General features: G+C 33.0%; 3 protein-coding genes across 5 annotated transcripts; all 3 read left to right on the forward strand.

The window, feature by feature from the left end:
* Positions 1–3882: 3882 nt before the first annotated feature.
* LOC120074172 (auxilin-like protein 1) lies at positions 3883–10175 on the forward strand. 2 transcript variants are annotated; one of them, XM_039027198.1, is made up of 8 exons: positions 3883–4541; positions 4929–8343; positions 8437–8512; positions 8639–8721; positions 8805–8870; positions 8969–9133; positions 9429–9605; positions 9940–10175. In XM_039027198.1, exons 1-8 carry the CDS (start codon positions 4144–4146, stop codon positions 9973–9975), a joined length of 4416 nt encoding a protein of 1471 aa, XP_038883126.1. In that variant the 5' UTR covers positions 3883–4143; the 3' UTR covers positions 9976–10175. The 2 variants fall into 2 exon arrangements, with proteins under 2 accessions (XP_038883126.1, XP_038883127.1); XM_039027199.1 differs by having other exon boundaries at positions 3886–4541; positions 8969–9058; positions 9940–10052.
* A 241-nt stretch (positions 10176–10416) lies between these two features.
* On the forward strand, positions 10417–11230 carry LOC120074173. Its single transcript, XM_039027200.1, has one exon. It carries the CDS (start codon positions 10734–10736, stop codon positions 11088–11090), a length of 357 nt encoding a protein of 118 aa, XP_038883128.1. The 5' UTR covers positions 10417–10733; the 3' UTR covers positions 11091–11230.
* A 6076-nt stretch (positions 11231–17306) lies between these two features.
* On the forward strand, positions 17307–22075 carry LOC120073808. Of its 2 annotated transcripts, XR_005480814.1 has the most exons (5): positions 17307–17643; positions 18460–19229; positions 19670–20104; positions 21475–21783; positions 21861–22075. XR_005480814.1 is itself a non-coding variant. In XM_039026664.1 (4 exons), the coding sequence occupies exons 2-4, from the start codon at positions 18464–18466 to the stop codon at positions 21648–21650; spliced, it is 1377 nt and encodes a 458-aa protein (XP_038882592.1). In that variant the 5' UTR covers positions 17307–17643; positions 18460–18463; the 3' UTR covers positions 21651–21999. The 2 variants fall into 2 exon arrangements, 1 of the variants encoding a protein (XP_038882592.1); XM_039026664.1 differs by having other exon boundaries at positions 21475–21999.
* Positions 22076–25435: the final 3360 nt, after the last annotated feature.

Below are 25435 nucleotides of genomic sequence, written 5' to 3' on the forward strand. Positions count from 1 at the left end.
CATTCAATTTTAAGGTGGGAAAGTGCTTCTAGGTGAAGCTCCAAACAACAACACAACTTCAAACTCAAGCAAGTTTCTTTTTCCTTTTCCCTCGTTTCTTTAAAAATATATTTCAATTGGACCCAAAATGTCTAAATAATATATTCACGAGTAATTTTGAAATCATTAAAGTCATTTTTATCTCATGTTTAAAATCCTTTCTAAACGTATTTTTCATATTAATAAAATTGATTTTGAATCATTAAAAGCATCTTCATTCCAAGTAATTTGAAAATTGAAAATTTTGATTTTAACCATTTTAGAATCACTTTCAAACATGTCATAAGTCACCAACAAATTTAAATAATGTTTTTAGTGCAATAAATGAGAGAGAAGAAGATTCGAACTTCGACTTTTAAGAGAACGATTATATCAAAATTATTGTTGAACTATATTTACATTGGAACATGAAATGTAAAACTAAATTTGATAAGACGATTACTTAGTTGAATATTCTTAAATTTGAAAAGAATATTAAAAAAAAATGTCATCTCAACATACCTACAACTATTTTAGAATTTTTCTCATTTTACTCCCTATTTTGTTTACCTTAAGAACTATCATTGAAGATTATATATACATATAAAATACATGATTTATTATTAAAAAAAAAACAAAAGATATGTTTGTTTTCAATATAGTATCATTGTATTGATAGAATAATTCCAACCCTAAAAAGATGGAAACATTGGGAGTTTGGCTAAATTTTTTAATGAACTTCTAGGGGTTCTTTTCAATAATAAAAAATGAAACAAAGGAATAGAAGAGTGAAGAATAATACTTTAGTAGGGAAATTAGAATTAAAGGAGAGAGAATGAAAAAAGTAATGAAAAGAAGATAGTGTCAGTTATGTAATGTGTGTTTGGTAAGTAATAATAATAAAAAAAAAAAAAAAAAAGAGAAAGATTTTAAGGATTCCATACACATTAAATCTATTGATACATACAAAACTTTTCCTCCTTACAATGAGACACATTCTAGATTTTCATCAAAAGTGAGATTTCCCACTTTATTTCTTCATATATATATGAATTTCTTAAACTAAAGTTTTGGGTTTTAATTCTTCTTCAAATTCTATTCTTCTTATGATGATGAATATTGAAATCTTGTTTTTTTGGTTTGTTTTTGCTTTTTATTTGACTAGATGCTTGCTTTTGTACTTCAAAACATTTTTAGACCATATTCAATTTGACCTTCTAATCTTTTAAAATTTATAAATTAGGTGGAGTATTATTAATCGTCTAACATTTATGTAACACGTCATTAGAATATTGTTAAAGGCATAAAATCTTACATGTCGGTCGTCAAAATTTAGCTTATTCATGTAAAAAAAAAGTTATTTCAAATATCCTCACATCCAACTATATATAAAAAGGTTTACAGCCAACTTGCAAGTGAAGCAAGTCTTAGGACAACTAGGCCCAGGTGGTTTAACCATTGGGAAACATGCCAGAGAAACTAGTTTTGACACATTCGACCTTTTATGCTAAGAGGGAGTAATGAGAAGACCTATTCAAACCCCATATAAATAGAAAACATACAAACTTTACTCACAAACTCTTATGCTTACTACACTTCTCAAACATCTCTAATCTAATGTAAGCATCGTAGTTGGTGTGATGTGCATTTTATTGTTTTGCAGATATTTATCTCTTAAGTTTATCATTTGGTTTATGAGAATCAAGTGAATTACATGTATCATACTTGAGCATCGATATTTAAAAGATATATAATAAAAATTGGAGTGCATCAACATTGATGTCTTAGGCAGTTTAAAAAGTTTTTCCTTTATATTCTTAATTAAAAACAAAACATTATTATTAATGATGGATGACTATTATATGAAGTCGTAATATGTTCACAAAAACAAATATAGAAAGAATGTCTCCAGATCCTATTGGTTAGACGTTTTCTATAGACTACCTCCTCTCGAGGGTCTTTTAAGGTGAATTTTCATGCTCCTATTAGAAGCGGTGAGATGTGTCTTAGAGCTATTGTTCATGGTCCCAATATTAAAACCTTATGGCCATGGAAAATTTGTAGCTTTTCCTTGTTTATGTGGAGTTTTGGCCCTTTGTGAAGCAGTTTTCAATGTTTTGGATGCCGACATTCATTCTCTAAGGACTGAGACGGGTTCTTTGATTCTATGGGGTACTCACTCTTCTTGTTATTCAAATGAGATCCAGTTTTGTGGATTCTCTGCATGATTTACATCATCATGGTATCACGAGGATTTTTACTTTGTTAAAAGCCACTATAATTTAATGGACCACAAGCTTGCTTTTCATGCTCGAAGACATTGGACGGACAATCCTCCACTAATAGACTTTTTGTTGATCGCTAATTGCCGCTGTTCTTAGTTTTTCTTGTCTTTTCTGTTACAATATGTGGGAAGAAGGATCAAACTTCTAACCTCGAGGTTAATAGTACATATTTGATACTAATTAAGTTAGACTCATTTAGACGTTTTTCTTCGTTAAAAATAAAAATAAAATTATATAAGTAGTTAAACATTTATATTTCCCTATCATCAATGGTTGATTCAAAATTTTACTCTGCATTTAAGAAAAAATGTTTAGAAAAATGACAAAATTTCTCCCAGAGTTGTAACTTGTAATGTTGCACCAAACAAATATGTTCAAAAAAGAAAAAACACATAGTTGTAATCTTTGTTCTTAGTGTTAGGATAGTGAAAGGTCAACTTCATTTCTCTCACCCACATAAAGATAGAAAGAGAGTAAAAGAAAACATTTTTCAATCAATGAAAATGATTGGGCATCTGATCAGAACCTTAGGGCATTCAAATTTGTATCCATTTTGGAGAAATTAGGTTTCATATTAATTATGTAATTCAAATGTCCCTTTCAATTGCATGTGGGGGAGAAGTTTTCTTTTTCTTTATTTTAATATCCCACACCATATTTTTCAAACTTCAAAACAATAATTTCTTTGTTCTTTATCTATCACCAAAAAATAAATGTTCCTCTTGCTATTTTGCTATTTTCATCTTTAATTTTAATTATTACTACTTTTGTAATCCAATCATTCTCACAAGTTGTTCATGAGTTAATAAACAATATAAAATTTAAAACAAGCTTGTATTTATTGTTTATTTCCAATTTTCTCAAAAAATGTGTAAATATTGTTTTTAAAAATAAAGTCCACTGGTCACAAAATTCAAATATTGTTTTTCATATAAATTTACCAAATAGAAGTTTCACACAATTCATTTGATTTAGTAAATTAGTAGATAATAAAATACATTTCTCCAAAAGAAAAAATATAGATGGGTATAAACATACCCGGTCGACATTGAAATAATAAATCCATATTTCATGGTTACAAGTAGTCAAATATATTTAAAATATTAATCTCTTGTGAATTTTTTTTTAATACAATACTTATGAAAATGAAAGATCGAACCTTTAATCTCTAGAAAAAAATTTGTTTACCGTTACGCTAAATTCATTTTGATATCTCTTGTGAATTATTTAAAAACCAATTCGAAAAGTATTAAATTATATATAAAACTAGAGAGTAATGTAACGAGGGAATTTTAAAAATAGAAAAATAAGGAAAGTATTTAAATTTTAATCAACTCTCACTCATTTAATTTGTCTTTGATTTATCATTTTTCGGACAAAAAAGATTCCTTTTTGACACTTACCGGTTTATTCTTCCTCTCTCTCTTCCTTCCCTCCCGGACCAGCCGGTCTCCGGTTCCCACCTACAAGTACAGTCCTCCGCCAGCTCCTCCATCGGCCATCGCAGTCATATAATAATATCTGGAGATGTCATTCTTGCAGTTTCCGAAGTTTCACAAGCCCTTTATCGTCATTTTACTACACAAATTTTCTTTGTGGAAAAACAAAAGAAGAAAAAGAATTTCGGTTTGCCTTTTTCGTTTCCGTTCACTTCGTCGTCGTCTCGTCTTGTCTTGCATCTGACCCCGTTGCAGAGTGGCTATGGTTTTCTCAGCAGACTGAGAGAAAAAGAAGAGAGAAAGAGAAAACTTCTGTGCTACGAGGAGTGAGAGTAAAGTGAAGAACGCTATATACCACGCTTTGTACTGAAGAATTGAGACCTAGAGTATCTTCATTTTACATGGATAATCTCTCACATTCCCGTCTCCCCAACAGGGGTTCTACCTCGCTTTCTAAGAAAATCTGTAATGGCAGTAATGGCGGTGGTCCTTTTGTAGCTCAAACTATCTACGACGACGTTTATGGCGGTCCTCCTAAGTTTGGAGTCTCTGCTTTGTCTCCTCGTTTTGAAGACTACGGTGAGATTTTCGGGAGTTTCCACGCGCTTCGTGCTTCCTCAATTCCGATTCTTGATCTTCCTGCTGTCGATGAATCTGAGGTTTTCTTCGACGCTCGGAGCTCTGCATTTGACTATGCGGAGGTTTTTGGCGGATTCGATGGTCTGGATTTTGCGATTTCTTATGACGAACTGGTTGGCTCATCCAAAGGCGTTGATGATGGCTCTTCCGACGAAGCTTGGTACGACTACGTGTATATTCTGCTCGATACTTGTTGGCTTTTGTTGCTTTTGTTCGTTGATTTCTGTGGAATGTGTTGAAACTTGAAATTGACCGTATCTTAATTGCATTTTGTTGCGTTTTCTTGTTTAGCTTGGTTTTGGGCATTACTTATGGTTAACATTTTGAATGTTCCTATTTTTTGGTTCGGAATTCGGGCAGTCGAAGGGTGAACGTGATGGTATGTTGACTCCTGGCCAATAGTGTTAATAGTGACAAGTAGGAAATAGGTTGTGGTCTGGGTTCTCTAGTCTGAGTAGTAAGAGAGAAGTATCGTATCTTGATAATTGATCTAATCATGCTAGAACTTGATGGTAGAATGTGGTCGTCTTGCTTTTGTCATTCACAGGACTCCAGCAGGAACTGAATCGTTGTCAGACTATTCGGATCATTCTGGAAATTCTCATTGTATGTCAAATGGAGACTCTAATCAGTCATTTGGAGGAAGCACTGAGTTTTGCATATCATATAACAAGGTTAACCGAGAAAGCAATGGAAATATATCGAATGGGAAGATACACGTAACCCAGTTGGAGATGCTTCCTGGATTCTCATATCTGGTCGATGAAGCAAATCCCTCACCAAAGGCAACAGATGATGATCCATCACTGCAGACCAATGATGATAACTATCTCAATATAGATTTTGATACAGGAAAGGTGAAGGGCAAACATCTAAGGAACACTATGCCACCCCTACTGGACAGTAATGACTCTGGACCGTTATTTGAGGATAACCTTATTTCTCAAAATGGATATGGTAGAGGTCTTTGTCGTTCTCATGAGGATTTCATAACCGTATCTGAAATAAGCCTTAGAACTGAGCCCTCTCAAGTGCCACCACCTTCTCGACCTCCTCCCAAGTTTGCTACCAAAAACGGAGACTACTCTAAAAGGACTTTGTGTTGTGAGGAAGCTGCTTCTGAAATAATTTCAGATGATCATTCTCTTCCTTTATTTGATGTGGAGGTAGATGCTAGCTCATCTGCAGCGGCCTCGGCTGCAGCTATGAAAGAAGCAATGGAAAAAGCACAAGCACAGTTACAAAATGCAAAAGATTTGTGGGAGAGGAAGAAGGAATGGGTCCATGGACGGACGAGACTGGATTCAAAAAATGATATGAGAAAAAAGGAAGAAAAATTGACTAAGATTCCAAATCGATTTAGGACTTTGGCCGATGGAAGTGTGCAGGGTATTGGGGAAATTCATGGCCATGAAATGGATTTGCCTGCTAAAGAAGAGAGGCAAAAGGATGTGAAGGCAACTGAAGTTTGTTCAGCACACTATGGAGGAGAGGAACTTTTAACTGCTGCTGAAAAGACCTTACCGATTAGAAGTGAGAGTAGATTTCTTGTATCCGAGAATTATGATTACTGTAGTGAATGGAAAGATGCCACAGAGTTTTTTGAATTGGCAAGAGCAGATACATCCGGAGAGGAATTTGAGTCGGTGAACAACGATGCGATTTCCAACTTTGTCACTGGACAAATGGGAGTAGAGACCAACAACGCATGGGAAAACAATGAAGATCAAGATAAGAAAACAAAACCATTCCATACAGCTCATGTTCTGAATGAGGAGGTGAAGAATTTGGAGAATATGGTTCATGGAAAGGAGGAAGATAAGATAAAACTAAAGCCAAATAGAAACGAGACTAGGCAAAAAGAGCAGGTGAAATTAAATGTTCACCAAGGTGTTTGTGATCTTGAATCAAATGATAGGAAATGTGGAGTTGCTCAACAGTTTATGGAAATAAAAAAGCAAATGTTTTATGCTAATGAATCAGAGAGACGTGAAAAGCCTGTTGAGTTTAGACAGCTGGACAGTGAGCTAAAAGTTGAGCAACCTGTTTTACCCAGGGATATTGAACAAGAAAAGAAAAAGGTTGTTGAAAGAAAGGAAAATGGAAATATTCTCAAGGAGTCTCATAGCAAAGAAAACAATGCAAATAAAATGGAAGCCACTGAGAATGAGAAAAGAGAGATGTTCAGAGAGGCTTCCGAAAGGGAAAAATTTGAGCAAAAAATGAGGGTGTTTCTCAAGCAACCAGATGCTAAGAAAAGACTGAATTTGGTTCTTGAGGATGACAACTTTAAGGGACAGATGGCTCGTGAAAGACAACTGGAAGGAGTTCATGGGATGGAAGATCATGGGGAAAAGGGAAAAGAGGCTGCCGAAGTTGGAGCAAGTGAGACACCTGAATTAGCTCATGAGAGAGAAGATGACAACAATTGGCCACAAGATTTTCAGTACAGAGAAGTAAGTGAAAAGGAAGTTGATGATTCATTTCACCCTTTGAACATTGGAGGCATGCCAAGAGATGTGGGTATGTGTAAAGGGACTCCAATGTTGGTTAAAGATTCACAAGATAGTGCAGATCTCAAGGGTACAAGTTTGGAGCATGATGAATTAGAGAGATTGGAGGACAGACACAAAGTAAATTCAACAATAGGATCTCAAGTACATGTGGAAGTGAATGATTTGGGGATATCTGCTGCTGCATTTCAAATGAACGATAACAAAGACCACTTACCTATGGGACTAGCATGTCCAACTGGAATGTCTGGAGAATTCTCCGTTGTAGATGACAGTGGAGAGAGAAAGACTACACTCACAGTTAATGAAACTTCATCAGGAAGTGGTGGAACTGAAAATCTTCAATTTAACAAAAATTCTTGTGGGCCGAGTGTGTGCCAGGCAGAGGTAGAACAGCTTAAAGTTCCAGTTGAAATGGAAGATGCAGATATTCAACTTTCTTTTGATGAACTAACTAAAAGAGCGGCGATAGAAACACACTTTCAACACAAATTTGGACATATACAATCAGAACCAACTAATTCAGAAGTTGCACTTTCATCTGAAAACTCAACAAGCATGGACGTGGGAGAGAATGTAGTTAAGATGGAAGATATGAAGACATCACTTCCTCTGGATAGAAGTGACGAGAAAGCAGGCCAGGCTGATGTTTGCATGGAAGAGTTTGTAGGAAGAAAGAAGTTTGTTACGAGAATGGGTTCTGATCCTGAACATCCAGAAAGTAACTTGTTCTGTTGTATGGAAGATAAAGTGAAGTCCTCTGACAAGGTTGAAGACAAGGGACAGAAAGTGTCAGTTCAGGGGGTCAATGTAAGGGCTGAGAAAGGAAGTGGATTGAAGTCAACTTGGTCAAATATTTCAGACAGGACACAGAAGAGTGGGGAATTCTCCCGTGAGGTCAATGGAAGTCAGGCCCCAGAAAGAAAGGAAAATTTTGTAAACCAGAGCCATTCATCTAAAGGGAAAGAGAGTGAGAGAGTGAGAAGTGAAGCAGAATTTGAGAATGACATTCTTCGAAAATTGGAAGAAGAGAGGGAAAGGGAAAGAGAGAGAGAAAAGGATAGAATGCCTATTGACAGAATTTCTCTTGAGCCACGAGATAGAGTAGGTGCCGAAACTCGTGAAAGGGCAGAAAGGGCTGCTTTGGAGAGGATGACTGCTGAAGCCCGACAAAGAGCATTGGCTGATGCACGTGAAAGATTGGAAAAGGCATGTGCAGAGGCGAGAGAAAATTCATTGGCTGGGAAGGCGGCAACTATGGAGGCAAGGGTAAAGGCAGAGCGTGCTGCCGTAGAAAGAGCAACTGTGGAGGCCAGGGAGCGAGCTGCGGAGAAAGCCATGTTTGACAAGGCTTCCTTTGGAGTGAGGGAGAGAATGGAAAGATCTGTTTCTGACAAATTCTCTGCTTCTTCCAGGAGTAATGAAATGAGACAGAAGTCTTCATCGTCCGTAAGTATAAAATGCCGGTATCTTTTTATTTTTTAATACTTGATAGTTTGTGCATATCATGATGTGAATTTTAAGATGGATGGTGGATGTCAGGGTCAGCCCAGCCTACAATCTCAGAGCTTTGGCTCTGCCACTGCTACAAGATATGCCTACTACTCGGCTTATGATGGTATGAGATCAGCAATCAATATATTTGTATATATATTGTTCCCCCTACCCATTTCTTTTGGCATTTGATCATACTTTTTTCTGGTTCATGAGTGATCTGTTCTTTGCATGAAATTTCGTAATGCAGAGAGGAATGAGGGTGTTGATGGTGAATCGCCTCAAAGGTGTAAAGCCAGATTAGAGAGGCATCAAAGAACAGCAGAACGTGCAGTATGATTCTGATCCATCATTATGGTTTATGATTGACTTGTGTATACATTATGAAATGACTAACACCTTACTGTATCTTTCAGGCAAAAGCTCTGGCAGAAAAGAATATGCGTGATCTTCTGGCACAAAGAGAGCAAGCTGAGAGAAATGTAATATTCTTGACAACACACAAGATTACATTTTTGGAAGTTCTCAATTTCTTTGTTTCTTTAATATGTGACATATCATGAATCTATGCTATTTTCAGAGAATAGCTGAGACATTGGATGCTGATGTTAGGAGATGGTCAAGTGGGAAGGAAGGAAACTTGCGTGCCTTGCTTTCTACATTGCAATATGTACGTTTATGTCTGACTTGGTGTCCTGCACTAACTCTGTTGTGCTACAATTTAATCTTGTGGTGGATTTTCAAGGTGTAATGTAGTGTCTGTTACTGTTCTCTTCTCCTTTTCCTTTATACGACTTTCTGTTGAATCATTGCAAACTTTACTTGGCATCCTCTAGCTTTTGGCATATGCTGCACTACACTTCCACCGAATTTTGCCGAGAATTTGTTGGATTTAGGTTTGGTTGGCATAGTTTTTAAGGTTTCAGACTGATCCTTTATTTAGAATGAATAAGATGAAGCTATTAACCGAGCTTGAATCTGGGAACTTTTGGGCATAAGCACTCCTAATGGGCATGGACTAATTTATAAGTTTCTTGCAGATCCTTGGACCTGATAGTGGTTGGCAGCCAATTCCCTTAACAGAAGTTATAACCGCCGCTGCTGTAAAGAAAGCTTACAGGAAAGCCACTCTGTGTGTTCATCCAGACAAATTGCAACAACGGGGTGCAAGTATTCAGCAAAAGTATATATGCGAGAAGGTCTTCGATCTACTAAAGGTGCATTATTAACTAGTATATGCAATATGATTTTACAGTTCTTGAATTTATATAAATTGGAAGAAACAAATTGAGTGGTAGTTGCCACCTCTCTGCTTTTCTATTATTTTCATGTAATGTTGTCCTTTGTCCTTTATCCTTCCTTCTCATACTGATTCCGAAAATCCTAGAAGGACCTCATGCTTCAGTTGCAGCCTCCATTATTGATTGTTCACCTGTGGACAAGCATTGTGGCGTTGTAAACTGCCTCTAATGTATATATACACATTATTTTTTTGTTCCGGAAAAGAAACACTGCCTCTAATCTTCTGGGTTGCCACTTTATGATTCTCAGGAAGCTTGGAACAAATTCAACTCAGAGGAGCGGTAGCCTGAGGTCATAGTGTAAAGAGAAATTAGTGAATCTACCACTTTTTGGCCACACCCCGTGTAACTTTAGTAGTGCCGGTAAGTGTAGACCTCATGCTCATCAAACATGTATAGTTTTTGTATTCCACTCTTAAAGTCGAAATGGAATCATAGTGAATCAATTTAAAAGTGAATGAAATATAGAGTCATCTTGTTTGTATATTGGAACCTTCTTAGCTGTGTAATGTGTGAAAATGTTGAACTGAAGGAAGCTTCGAGGCAGAAAAAGAAACAGGCCAATAATTGGTTAATTTTTTAAGTGAAAATGACCAGTATCTTGCTCATGAGCACATTTAAAATGTGGAAGTGAAGCACGTGCGAGGAAACCCCCGGCTGTTTCTTGTTGATTATAAAATAACATAAAAAAAAAGTCAAAGAAAGTGGTAGGTGAGCTCACCTTCCTAAAGCATGCACATATTTTGCTGTGTGTAACAAGAAAGATTCCAAAAATCTTAATATAATTAGGTTAAATCTTTATTTCTTGAGGGTAGTTGGGAAGAGCAGGAGAAAGTCAATCTATTGGAACTAGTATCCTCAAGCTTGCGTAGCATTTGGCAAGCCAATCTTGACCATACGAAACCCATAAATCTACAACCTATTCTCCACAAATCTCTCACAACTAATCCTCTTCACCTTCCCTTCTGCATTATTGAGCAAGAGCCATTCCCCTCCTTTTCTCTTGCTAAAACTTGCTTGTTCTGTTAACTTTACTTCTTAACCATGTTGAGAGCTTTGAGTACCAGGAGATGTCCTCACAGGTACGAGCGCCTTGGGGAGGATCCTACTGTTAGCTTGTTGGAAGGAAGGTTGAAGAGGGCAACCAGTTTGCCAACTCGAGTACTCGGTTCCGGGTCGAGGAAACCGACATCTGAGATTATATTTCCTGAGTTTGCTCAAGCGAATCAGAAGCAGTCAAAGAAAGCTAACAAAGGGGGACACCCTCTTTTCAGTTTCTTTGATTTTCGCCGCAAGAGGAAGTCAACAGCCAGGCCTGAATTTGCAAGGTATCTAGAGTATTTGAAGGAAGGAGGACTGTGGGATTTGAAAGCAAATGCTCCTGTAATCTACTTCAAGTGATCTAATTCATATTTGTTTGTTCTTCTTCCACTATATACATGTAACTTTTGCTCCGTCTGAAGGGAAAGATATTTGGTTTTAGTTTGTAAAACGAAGATTTAAATTATCAGCAATCTTCTATCCGAGGTTTTTTTTTTTCTCTTTTTTTTTTTTTCCCCTCTCCCCCCTTTTTTCTTTTGAATATATTACATAGCATTGAGGTTAAAAATTGAGTTGCATCTGATCTTACCCTTATACTTAAAAACTGCTTCTCGTCTTTGGCGTATAATTCACCCTTGTATGTATTAACATGCAGTTAAAAACTGTTATTGACGAATCGCTTTGTTGTTCAAGTGAATAAATCATTAATTACCGTAAATACAAATATGGTTTGGAGTTTTCTTTTTGAGATCTAGATAGAATCTCGTATATCTTGCTGCTGGTATCTTCTAAAACAAATGTTTTGAGGAAAATTATTAATTTCTTTCACCATCTTTAATAGGAAAATTAGGTAGGGATTAGTTGAAAATTGAAATTCTTCACCTTGTTCCTTGTATTGTTGCTATCACATCAAATGAATAACTGAACTAACTTATAATAAGACAACCAAGATTTGAAATATCGATGATGGAAATATTGAAGTCTCAAAATATTGATAGAATTTTTGCGAAACTTTATGAAAATTGATAGAAATTGTTATAATTAGTTAATGAAACTTTGGTTGTAGCTAAATTAGACTATATTAACCATTTTTTAATCATCATTTCTATGAAAGTAAGACAACATTTAGATGTATATTGTAAATTATTTGCATAAATGCTGATGTGAGCATAAATTAAAAAAAAAACTTAAAAGTAATATCAAATATTCGAAAAAAAGTACAAAATTAAAGGACATGAAATATTTGCATATAAAATAATTTTAAATTGTTTATTATAAAATGAAGTAGATACAAAAATAAAAATCACTAATATAACATAAATAAGAACATAAGAGGGATATAAAAAACATAACATTAAACATAACACAACATAATGAAAAAAAAAAAGAAGAAAAAGAAAACCGTACAAGTAGATAGAATAGAGAGAAATGAAGAATATTAGAGAAATCACATTAATTCAAGTTTGAGGTGAAATGATATGAAAATTCAATGGAAAATATTTGTATGAAAATATATGGTTGGTTGAAAATAAAAAAATTCTTTATGGTAAAAGAGAAAAACTTATGTTGCACTTTTCTTGAGCTAGCATAGCTAATTGCTAAAAAAAAAAAATTGAAATTTTAAACTATTGACAACTTAAATATAGGAGTAATTTTTAATGTTATAAAAAATACAAATTAATTATTTTAAAGAAATAAAAGGTGGAAGAAGAATTGAATTGATATATCTGTTATAAGAAATTGTGTAGGAACAACCACAAACTTTTTGAGGCTGCAAATTTGCTCACAAAGTTTGGGAACATGGTCATTTCCAGAGAAGGAATCGCAGATCTAAAGAATAAAATATGAAGAAGAAGTTAAATTATTATTATTTTTTTAAAAAAGGACAACCACATGAAACATGGAGAAACAAGAACCTGAAAAGAGAGTTTGAATGGTGCCCTATCAAATTATCAATTGGAAATTATATTTGGTTATTAGCCATTAGCCTCTTTCTTTTCATAATTCTTAGTACAGACAGTGATGGTATGGAAACAATTTGAAACAGAGCCAGCTTTAACTTTGGACATTCTCACAGTCTTTTTTTCTTTTTTTTTTTAGTTTAAATATTTAGATAATTGTTTTAAATAGTAAAATTGTTGAAGATATTTTTTAGTACAGTAAAATGTCACTGTCTATTAGTAATAAACTTCTATCACCGATTGATCGCAGTTTATCAACGATAGATAACGACATTTTGCTATGTTTATAAATAAGTTAACTATTTTTTTTTTTTTTACTTGAAAACAACTCTTTATATTTTTAGCTCTACTTCAATTTGATGTTTCAAATTTCATAATTTTTACCAACGATTTTATATCTATTAAGTTTTTTATTTTAAATTTTTGAAAATTAAGATTATAAACCTTGTTTCTATCCATTATTTTTCTATTCCTTTTCATTAATGATTTAAAAAATAAGTTAAATTTTAAAAATTAAAAAAAAAACAAGTAATTTCTGATTTTTTAAAAAATATATTTAGCTAAGAATTAAAGTATTTCTCCTAGAGATGTGAGAATCATAATATAAAATAGGCTTCAATTTCAAATATAGAAAACTAAAAATAAAGTCAGATTTATTTATCATATTTATCCTTTAAAAAAAAAACTAGAACTTAGAAAATGTTCTGCAGTTAGTGAGAAATAACAAATACCTCTGGCAACCAAAATTTAATGGGTATTAGGAATTCTACTGATTCTCACTAAAATGAGAAATTTCATGTGAATTTCGATTAAAAAAATAAAATTTATATTGTAGAATTAAAAATTAACTACTGATCTTAGAGGCAAATGAAAAGGTAAATGGTTTAAAGAGATTAAGTTCTCTAGCAAACTCATCTGTTACAGTTTAATATTTATATTGTTATTCTTTCATGAGATTATTCGATTAGAGGGTTATGTTTTAGGACAGTTTTCAAATATAAGAAAATTAATCAAAATATTTATAAATATAGCAAAATGTCACCGTCTATTAATAATAGACATTGATAGAATACTATCATCTATTATTCATAAATAATGATACGGTGACATTTTGAAATATTTGTAAATATTTCCAGCAATTTTCTATTTAAAACAATTTCTCTAAGTTTTAAAGTTTAATTATTGAATTATGAGGTTTGTGTTTTATGATCACTGCACTTTTAGAATTGTTTAGTAGATCTTTGACAAATTTGAAACTTTAAAAGAAAAATGATTTGATTTATTAGATATACAATTTAAATGCAATCCTAAGCTTTCAATTTTATATCTAGTAAAATTTGTAAATCTTAGAAAATTTAGAAACTCATTGACTAAATCTATAATTTTGGATCAAATAGTAAAAAGATGGGGTAGTTTGCTTCTTTTTTTTTTTCCTAAAAAAAATACTATTTTGGTACCTATATTTTAATTTTGTTTCATTTTAATATTTGTACTTTTAATTATCTATTTTTAATATATGTACTTTAATAATTCTCAAAACTAGTCAATCCTGTTAATTTTTTATTGATTTTTTTTTTAAAAAGAAATAGTCTTTATGTACATCTATAAATAAATTGTGAAAATATTTTCATAACGTCTTGTCTGTTATGAAATTATTATTATTATTGAACCAATTAAAAAAAATAACTCTGACAAAAGAATTATCGAAAGGAAAATGATTGAATATGAATTTTATCGAAAATAAGTAGATTAAAATTAGACAATTAAAATATATAGATTTAAATCATATTTTAACTTTTTTTTTTTTTTTTTACAATAACTTCTGAGATAAAGAATCGAACATTTTTTATTGTTAATTATCGTCGAGCAAACCTGGTCATATTTTAATATTTTTTTAAAAAAATAATGAATGCATTCAAATTTGGTTACTTATTCAACGGTCAAAAGAGCTGGGTTCCCATTTCAAACCCTCATCACAGCCAAAGGGGGAAAAAGAGCCTACAAAGTGGAAATTCCCGAAGCTTGTCCTTTTAATTTTTTAAATATCAAAATGGTGGCAAAAATTTAAATTAAAAAAAAAAAAAAAATGTCACGCCGTTTAATTTTAAATTTTAACGGCGCTCCAATTTTGTTCTCTAAAGGATGTTCTCAACCCTAAATCAAATGCCAACTTTGACCTCACCTCACCTACCCATTTCGTAATTTCATATTTCTATTTTTTTTAAAATTCCTTTTTAGATTTTTTTTAATAACATGTGTGAAAGCCGAAAAAAAAAAAGCGTGTGAATTTAATTACAAAATTTCAATTTATACCTAAACTTCAGAGATGGTATCAAATTTAAAATTTAAAATTAAGGCCACGTTTATCGATCTGTAATGAAAATTGGTATAATCATAATGATATTCTATTGATGTATCAATTGTAATATACCACAAATGTGAATGTAATTGAATTGCTTATGATCATATTTATTCAAAATTATGAATTTATCATATTTATTGTTATCATTTTAGTTTAGGCCAAATGGTAACTATAACAATAACAACATAAATTTGACATATTGATAATTCTCATACTGTATGGTAACAACAGGGTAAGGATATCCACTAGTGAGTCTCACGTAATTTTGAAATGCAACCAGATTGATAATCCTTCGCGCTTCAATTGGATTGCGTTTAGTTTATATTATGAAAATTTTCTTCAAAATTAAGTGTCAACTTTATTATGTAACGACTTATTCTTATAGTTTAAGAAAAAAATGATTATAGACTAGTTTATTAATCTACATATATAAGAATTTTTCATTAAATTTTAATAAATTATTTCATAACAATGACTAAATCGTTACAAATTGTGAAATATATGGATTAAATTGTTACTTATTAAAGTTTAATAACTGAACTATTACAATATTGAAAAGAAGAGACTACATCGTTACCAATTAAATTTTAGGGACTAAGTCCCTAATGTAAATAAAACTTTAAAAGAAAACTTAGATAAAAATTGCAACCCTTCACAATTTTAAAGTTAAGAACGCAATATTATCTAAAGTATATCGGGACGAATTTAAGGCCTATTTGCTTAACAATCTGAATTATGTTTTATGTTTGTAGATTCACTTAGTTCAGTGAATGTGTCTGGCAGTCAACTGTGTCTTTAAAAACTGTTTTTTGATTATGTAGTTCAAACAATGTAAATTCTGAAAACAATTATTTTTTTTAATATTTTCATTGTATCAAGAATTTGAATTTTAAAAGTTAAAATATAGAATTATATTAAATAAAAATACAGTGTCTTGTTACCAACTCAATTAAAATTTTTTAAAATTAAAATATGTATTATGTAATGTATTATAAATTAGGTTAAACTTCAAATCTAGTCCGTATAGTTTGGATGAAGTTAAAAGTTATTCCATATAGTTTTAAATTTTATAATTTAGTTCGTATGGTTTGATATAATTTCATATATAGTCCATGTGATCTGCTAAATTCTCTTAAATAATCCCTACCATAGGGATTATTAATGAAATTTTTATCAAACCCTAAAGGATAAATTATAATTATAAACCACAATAACTATATTTTAAATCTTTCAAATCATAGAGACAAATTTCACCTTATCTTATAAATTATATAATATTATAAAATAATAATCATACAAATTTTTTAACTTCATAAATAAAATAATAATAGTTTATTATCAATTAATATTTAATAGATAACTATAATTAATTTGTAATTATTTAAATTAGAATTTAATTTTTGAATTTTACTACTAAATATATACCCAAAAACATAAAATATAACACAATTTTCATTTCTCTTACCAAACCGTTAAAATTTTAGATTAAATTGTTACATCATTTTAAATTTGAAAGTAAAAATATTTTTTTTAAAGGGAGGAAAAAAAAGCGAAAGAAATATGTACATCCACAAACAGAATGGTAGTGACCGTACGTAATGAAATTAGGGCACTTTTACAAGGCACACTTTTCAAAAAAAAAAAAAAAATGTTAAAAGACACCGTATTGCATGTTCCTTCTTTTCTAATTAAAAAAAGTTACAACACATGTTAATTTATATCCCAAAACTTTCGAGATTATATCAATTTAAATTTTAAAATAAAAAATATCAATTTAAATTTTAAAATTTCTAATTTGTATCCATTTAAAATCTCAATTTTAGGATTTATATCCATTTTAATTCATACTAATAATTATATTAATTTAAACCATAAATATTTATAAGTGTATTCAAATAAAATATAATAAAATTTTTTGATATAATTATGAAAGTTAGTGATCTAAATTGATAGAACATTTAAAATTTAAAAGTATAAATTGATATTTGTGAAAAAAAAAAAAATTAAAATATATAGTCCAGAGACCTTGTATAAACGACACGTTGGGGAAAAGGAAAAAACTGGTAATGCGAAAACTCCAAAACATTCTAAACTGGAGCGGTATTTCCAAAGAGCATGGAAGGGCAATTCCGACATTTCGACACGCGTAAGTGCCACGAGCAAAAAGGGCAAAAAAGAGAGAGAAAAAAAGATGTTTTGATTTAAAAAGAAGAATATTAAGGAAGAGATGAGAAGGAGAGAGAGACAGAGAGAGAGACGAAAAAAGGGTTTCTTCAAATATTTGCGGAGAAGGTGACTGCGTGTGTGACAAGGCGAAGAGGAAGAGGCGGTTGTTGGTTGCGACCCTAACACCCNAAAAAAAAAAAAACTTGGAGAGGAGGGATTTCAATTTCTCTCTCTTGGAACCCCCCATTTATCTTCATCCTCTTTTTATGAAGGACGGGGAAGAGTCTACAGAAATGGAATCGATACTGTAAAATGGGACTTTCTGTCCTTTCTATCAACTTACCGACTCCTCCCCGATCCTCTGCTTCGCTTCTTGCCTCTTGCGTTTAGGGTTTTTTTGTCGCCATCTTCTTATTGTTTTCAGGTACGTTCTGCTTTGGGTTGTTTTTTTTATTTCATTTTGAGTGATTTTGTTCGATGTTTGAACGAAGGGTATGGAGAATCGTGTTTTGGGAATCTGTTTCTTTTTGGGTTTCTGAGGGTTAGATGTGCGGGCTATCTGAGAATCGTTGATGGGTTTTATTGGGATTTCTTTTTTTCTTCTTTTAATTTGATTTTTTTGGACGGTTTATTTTGAGGGGTTTTATTTGTTTTGAAACCTTCTCTTGCTTTGTTGGAGGTTGAGCTTTGTGTTTTTTTGGATTTAATCTGGTTTGGGTTTTTGTCCCTTGTAGATTCGTTTTTGGTGTGATTACTCTGTGTAATAGCTAGTTCTTAAGATGTTCTTATGGCGGATTATCTATGATTTTCTATTTGTATTCTTTTATTTTATTATTACAAGGTTTTGCTTTATGCTTTGTTTTTTAAATTTGGCTGAATAGGACTATTATGGGATGTGTTTACTTTAGCATTTTTTTTTTTTTTGGTTTTAAATTAGGGCAATTCGATTGAGGTTTCGTCATTATTTTAGCAATGGTTTATGCTTTGTTTTTTAAAATTTGGCTGAAAGGGACTATTATGGATGTGTTTACTGTAGTAATGTTTTGTTTTAAATTAGTGCAATTCGATTGAGGTTTTGGCATTACTTTAGCAATGATTTATGCGTTGTTTTTTAAAATTTGGCTGATAGGGACTATTATGGGATGTGTTTACTGTGGCATTGTTTTGTAAATTAGTGCTATTCGATTGAGGTTTTTGCATTATTGTATACTCACTGAGTTTCCTGCATCTTCGAATGCAGAATCATGCCAACATTCACTACAATTGCGTTGGACAGGTTGTTAGAACCTGGGACTTCCAAATCTGTCGATAAGTCCCTTCCTAAACCTAAGCCTGCTCTAACCCTTAACCGTGCTCCAAGCACTAAGTTGGAGAGGAGAAATAGCGCATCAGTGGCTGACAGGAAAGTTCAGCGGCCTCAAATAAAGCCAGCACTATATACCACCCCAGAGGCAACTCCTCTTCCGGATTCACCATCTTCTTTTCCTCCTTCCCCTTATATTGTCAATCACAAGCGGCGTGGGCCTCGTCTTTTGAAGAGTTTCTCTGAGGACGATGTCTCTCGAAAAAAGATGAATGATAATGATGTAGGAAATGGGAGTGTGAAGGGTTCGGATAGCAATGATGTAAAATCGACTGAGGGTTCTTCTGTTACTGTTGACATGCCTATTCCAGAAAAAGATGGAGACAGAAATGGTCCAGATTGTGCTAGTAGTAGTAATGTTCGTCAAAATGGGAGTGTTGATGGTGATCATGGCGCTACAGCTGTTCAACTTGTGAACAATCACAGTAATCATGAAAGCCGTATAGTGGTGAGTAATGGTGTTGCTCGGGAAAAAAATTCATTGAAGGTGGTTGTGTCAAATTCAGAAAGTATTGGAGATACTGAAGATTTCTTTGACCCACATGATTCTTTGAGTGTTACGAGTAACACGGATGGAGAGGATAATGGTTTTGAACGTTCAGCTAAGTTTGGTACTCCTATGGGTGAATTTTATGATGCTTGGGAAGGTAAGCATGGATCTGTGGATGAGGAAAAGTTATTCTGGTATATTTTTTTGATTGCAATAGTTTATTCTACAGATTGTTCTTGGCCCCATTTTAGCAATTTACTGTTTGGTAGTTGATTCTTCATTTGTCACTTTTTAAAAATTGTTTTGGGCTTTTGTTGTGCAAGAGAAATTTGTTCATTTTTCATTTTTTTTTAATGTTCTAGAATCTAGTGTAACTGGATCAGTCATTGTATAGCACATGCATCTTTTGTAGTTGGGTTGGATTAATGGATATGCTATGATGAAATTCAGAGATCATGCTAGTTGAAAGCTGGGATATGGGATGAAATGTAGATTTTTTTTTTTTAATCTATGACTTGCCTTTGTACTACTTGCATAAAATTATGATTGCTAACTTGAAGTCAACTTCAATACTAATGACCTAGTTTTGTTCTGCAGAGCTTTCCTCTGAGGGCTTGCCACAACCATCCATTTCTGATATTGAAGCTGAATTACGTGAAATGAAACTAACACTATTGATGGAACTAGAGAAACGAAAGCAGGCTGAGGAAGCACTGAATAAATTGCAGGGCCAGTGGTGGAGGCTTAGAGAACAATTATTGCTTGTAGGATTGACCCTTCCTTCAGATCCCCCAGTAGCCACAGAAGGGAATCAGTTAGATTCTGACCCTGCTGAAGAATTGTGCCAACAAGTTTATCTTGCAAGGTTCGTGTCAGATTCTATTGGAAGGGGTATAGCGAGGGCAGAGGTGGAGACTGAGATGGAGGCGCAGCTTGAAGTCAAGAATTTTGAGATCGCTCGATTGCTGGACCGGCTTCATTACTATGAGGCAGTGAATCATGAAATGTCTCAGAGGAATCAAGAAGCTGTAGGTAAGAACCCTGTAAACCTCTAACTGGTATTTTATAATTTCAATCACTCAATGTTGGTGTCTTGACCTCCCCCTTCTCTTTCATTTTCTGTTTTATTTTTCTTAAGGGTGGTGGGCATTGAGGGCGTTCGTTGTATTGTGTTTAATTTCTGTATGTTCTGTGTCGTTCTTACTCTTTTGTTTTCTGGACTTCTTACCCACTTGCTAGTTGCTACTGCATCAGATTTTTATCAAACTTTTTTATAATATATAGAAAGAAATAGTGAGTGGTTAGATTACTGTAATGACTAGATCAGATTTTTTTTGAATATAATTAAAGACTTCCAAGTAAAGAGGGGCATGATAGAAATATTTATTAACTAGGAGGCGTGGTTTTTCAAAGGGTCATTCTTACATGGAAAGTAAGGGATGAAGGCCTGTAATGACTAGATTAGAATTTTTGTGCATATAAATATAGGCTTCCGGTAAGATGGCATGATGGAAATGATTATTAGTTTTGAGGCGTGGTTTTCTATAGGATTATTCTTACATGCAAAGTAAGGGATGAAGGCTTCGGCCAGTCATTGGATTCTGTTTTGCTGACATGATCACGTGCTCAAATTTCAATTCTTTCTTATCTACCTGGATGCAACTATTCAAACAGTGTCCCTGACTAGTAGAGCTTATATTATCAAAGTTGTAGTCCGTGGTTGACCTGATGTACTTTCAGAAACAGTGCAAATGCACTGAACAGATCAAGGAGTACTGTTGTCTACTGCTGACAAATTTCTTATGGCCATTCTGAATACATATTAGTTTGAGGAGTGATCCACTGATAGTGATGTGACGCTGTGTGCTTCACGGTTTGTTCCCTCTTATCGCCTTTCAAGTTCAATTGAAATAATGGATCTCAAAGGAATATGTTAGGTACTTAAGCACCTTGGTGAACCACACTTCAAAACCCAGCTAGGGAGAGCCAAACCACTTAAGGACCATGTTGGTCATCCCATTCTAACGGATGTGGGATAAAGGTAGCCTATACTACCTTGGTTCCTAACAGAATATAACAGCAAAAATGTGCAAGTTGCCTCTTAGCTCATTTTTACTCAGAGTTTCACCGAGTCTAGATGTAGAACAGGATTCGATTAGATCCTTTGGTTCCTTTACAAACTACAGTCCTCCATTTGGCCTTGGTGCATTTTTTCTTTCACAAGTTAAGTCAAGTATTGAAAAAATATTCAGATGGTGAGGAATGAAATCTTCTTTCCATACATTATTCCTGGACCCTATGATCTACCTTTCTAGGCTTCAGTTCTCTGGTCTCCTTGGTTATGTGTCGAATGAATGTCCGAATTGCTGGCTAAGCCTTGTCTGTGTTTATTTGGTTGTCAGATTTGGCACGGCGCGAGAGGTTGAGAAGGAAAAGAAGGCAAAGATGGATCTGGGGCTCGGTTGCTACTGCAATCACACTCGGCACTGCAGTCTTAGCTTGGTCATATCTTCCCTCGGGAAAAGATTTGCCATCCAGCAACAATACGAAGGCCGAGCATGATGATGTAACAGATTAGCTGCTGACACAAGACTTAGCTTATGTACCGTGTTATAGAAAGGAAAAATAAAAGGAGGCATACATCCAATCATACATGTGGTATAATGTTGATATCAAATGTTGCTTTTGTCAGAAGTATTCTCATGCCTAAGGTATAGTCCTTATAAATCGTCGGCCCTATAATTAAAGGTGAAAGGGGTTGATGCTTGATTTTTTTCTTCTTTTTCAGATCTAACAGGGTTATAACACCTGAAATTTTGGCAATTCATGCAATGATATACAGTCTGTTTACCGCTAACTGTAGTTGAAATATTTCTTTGAGCATCAAATAATTGTTTGAAGAGAGGACTTGGGAACTCTTTGATGAAGTTTTTCTGTGTAAAGCCTATTCTAATCCTTTCATTATAGCTGAGGGGGAGAATAATATCTTTGAGTTGGATGGCATGGTGTGGATGTATCCATATGTTTTTAATGAAATAAGCTTTTAATGCTTGCAGATGATGCAATAAATGGGAGTTGTGTTCGGTTAATTGAAGGTTAAGACAGTGATGTTTCCTAAAGTTGGGGACTTGCTTCATGTAAGTGAGTCTCTTTAGGTCCATCTTTCTTGAATTGACCCATCAATCTATTAAAGAATTTTTGGTTTTTAGTTTTTTCAAAAATTGAATTTATCTTGTTTCAATTTCTTACATTGATTTACATTTTCCTTTTGAGTTTTTAGTCAAGGCAAAGACAAGTTCTTAAAAATTATTTTTTCAAGTTTTTAAAATTTGGCTTCATTTTAGAAACACTTTCCAGCACAATTTAAAAACTTAGGGATGAAAGCAGGATTTGTAGATTTAAAAGCAGTTTTTAGAAATTCAGTGAAAAATTCACCTCTTTTACTTAATAAAAGATGAAAAATCAAAATTCTGTTTAGTGATTATTTGGTTTTGATTTTTAACTTTTAAAAATTAAGCCTATAATCATCTCTCTATCTCTAGATTTCTTACTTAAGTCAAATTTTAAGAATTAAAAAAAAGTTGTTTTTAAAAATTTTGTTCTTATTTTTTAAATTTGGCTAATAATTTAATTCATATTCGAGAAACATGTAAATCATGGTAAAGAAATAAGAAAAAATGACCTTAATTTTAAAAAACTAAAAATAAAAAAACAAAATGATTATCAAATGGAACCTTAGTTTTTTGTTTTTATTTTTAAAAATTAATCCTACAAATACTTTCATCACTTTTAGAACTATTTTTTACAAGCCAAAAATTAAAAACTAAAAAAAGTAGTTTTTAAAAATTTATTCCTACTTTTAAAATTTGGTTAAGAATTTAGCTGTTGTACTAAAAATAATATGCAAACAAGACAATAGTAAGATATTGTGAGAATTCAAAAAAAAAAAAAAAAAATCAATTGGTTACCCATATGGTCCAACTAGTTATAAATGGGGCCATAAAAAGTATGGTTTTTAACACCTATCATTATCTCGGCAAAAGGTTGGTTCAATTGAACTTGTAAATGTGCATTTCTAATAATGAATTTAGATAACAAAAGATGATAATGAAAATGAAAGCTAATTTAAAAATAATTCAAACATTGCATTGACATTGTGTGAGATAAGGATAATTGGTTAACTTGACGGGAGTTTGTATGATATACTATTCTTAATAATTAACTGATATGTAACACTATAGACTTCTACAGATTTTTCTAAATTATAAACCAAGATGAGTTACTTTTAATTTCTTTTGATGGAAGGAGAAATAGCTGAACTAATAGGCCATGTTCTGCTTATGATTGAATTCGATCTATCCAACCTTTCTTTCACTGTCACAATTTCCCCTCTTTTCATGGTAGAAGATTTTAGTAATCTCTCTTTTATGGAAGACTTCAAGATATTCATTTATATTACTTTTAATTTTTAAATAAAAAAACTTTGCAGGTTAACAACCAATCTAACTCATGTGAATTTGTTGTCACCATGAGTGTCTCGTAGGCTTCATTTGTGGCTCACTTCTCATTGTCTAGTCTCACTTTCTCGAACTAACATGGGTAAGAAATCTTTGCATTGGTGTGGTGCTGAGACTACCACACTTTAATGCCTAAGTATATGAAGTGTATAGTTAAGTTAATATGCAAGAAGTAAGAATAAGGTTCTCATTTGGAGATTACTTACTCTTTCCCATTGGAGAGTCTTCGAATGAGACTATTTATAGGCCATTTCTTTGACACTCGCCTTTGGTTACATGTGACGCCAACAATGTCAGGGTCGTTTTCGACATTCGAGGTTGTAGGTGGTTAGACCGAGCACAACTTGATTATTTTTCGATGGGTATATATTTACCAGTTTACTGGTCAATTTAAACACTGAGACATTGACTTTTCCCTTTTGGAACGCAGGTTCCCCTATACTTCCTCTTAGTATCCTATGACTTTGGATTTGTATGTGAATTTTGAACCTTATCTTAAACAATCCTCAACATAATTCATAAAGTTAAAAAAAAAGAGAGGATATTTTATATGTAATAGAAGAATAGTAAAGCTTTAGGCCTAGATGACATGATGAGGATAAGTACAACATAACCCTCAACTTTGTCATATATTCCCTATACCAATTCATGGAATAAGATTCACCTTCAAGACGTGGTGGTAATTGGTTTCAAATGAATACTTCTACAATACTTAAGAAGAATAATTAATTTCGAATTGATTTTGAAATGATTTAAACCATTTTTATCAATCTATCTAATATTCGAATTCAATTTACTATCTTGGCCATACTCTTTTCGACGCAATTTTTATAAGATCATAATAGAATTTAAAAGGTTGAAAAAATGTTTGCAAGTAATTTAAGATTGGATAAAAATGATTTTGACCATTTCAAAATCATTCTCGATCCCGATGTTAGGCATAGATTAGGCCCAAGTCCATTGAAAAGTGGTTAGTTAGAGAGAGGAAGCCCAAATGAAGAAAGTAGGCAAGAACAAGATAAGGAAATGGTTGAATGGTGGGGAAGAGTGAGAGTGGAGCCTGTACCGTGTAGACAATTAAAGTTATCACACTTGTCTTCTTCCGTAGATTGCGCCCAAGATTTTCCCATTTAAGACTAATCTTTCTCCATTTTCAACTTTCAAACCTCCATAACACCTTTTCACCTTTACTTTCTTTCTTACTGCCCTTAGTAGCAAAATTTAAATCTTCAGATCAAAATTTAATCTTCCCAACCCCATTTGAAATAATGAGTTATAATAACAAATAATGTTAAATAATGACCAAGGATGAAGAAACCTTCATGGAGAATGGTAAATATTCATAGCACCTGTTGAAGACTCTGTTTTACTGCTAGGAGAAATGTGGGGCAGCCCATTTTTCATAAAACTCCAAGAGTTTGCATCAATGCTGTGACCACCAAACAAGATCTGCCTTTAATGGGATTTAACCTTGCTTCCATTTTTGTACTATCCTCTCTACCAAATATTTTGTCGGTAGGAGAATTAGGAGTTTGATTAGAATCTGATTCAGGTATAAATTGGCCTAGATTTTCCACACTTCGAAATCCAAACATACTAAATTCCTGCAATTAATGCATAATCATAGATTTAAAAGTGACGGTCAAATTTCTATGAAAATAAGACAATAAAAGCTTCTTCCACTAAGCTTCTTCTACTGTTTTAACGCCTGCAATTTCACATCTTTGGTTTCTTTTCCTTCCCTTTTTCTCTTTTTGTGGGGCTCATCAAAAAGCAAACTTGCCACAAAGTTTAACAAAATAGAGAGGGTAAGGAATGATACCATCTTTACTCCACCAGAGAAGTG

The sequence above is a fragment of the Benincasa hispida genome, chromosome 3 (assembly GCF_009727055.1).
Source record: "Benincasa hispida cultivar B227 chromosome 3, ASM972705v1, whole genome shotgun sequence".
Classification (NCBI taxonomy): Eukaryota; Viridiplantae; Streptophyta; class Magnoliopsida; order Cucurbitales; family Cucurbitaceae; genus Benincasa; species Benincasa hispida.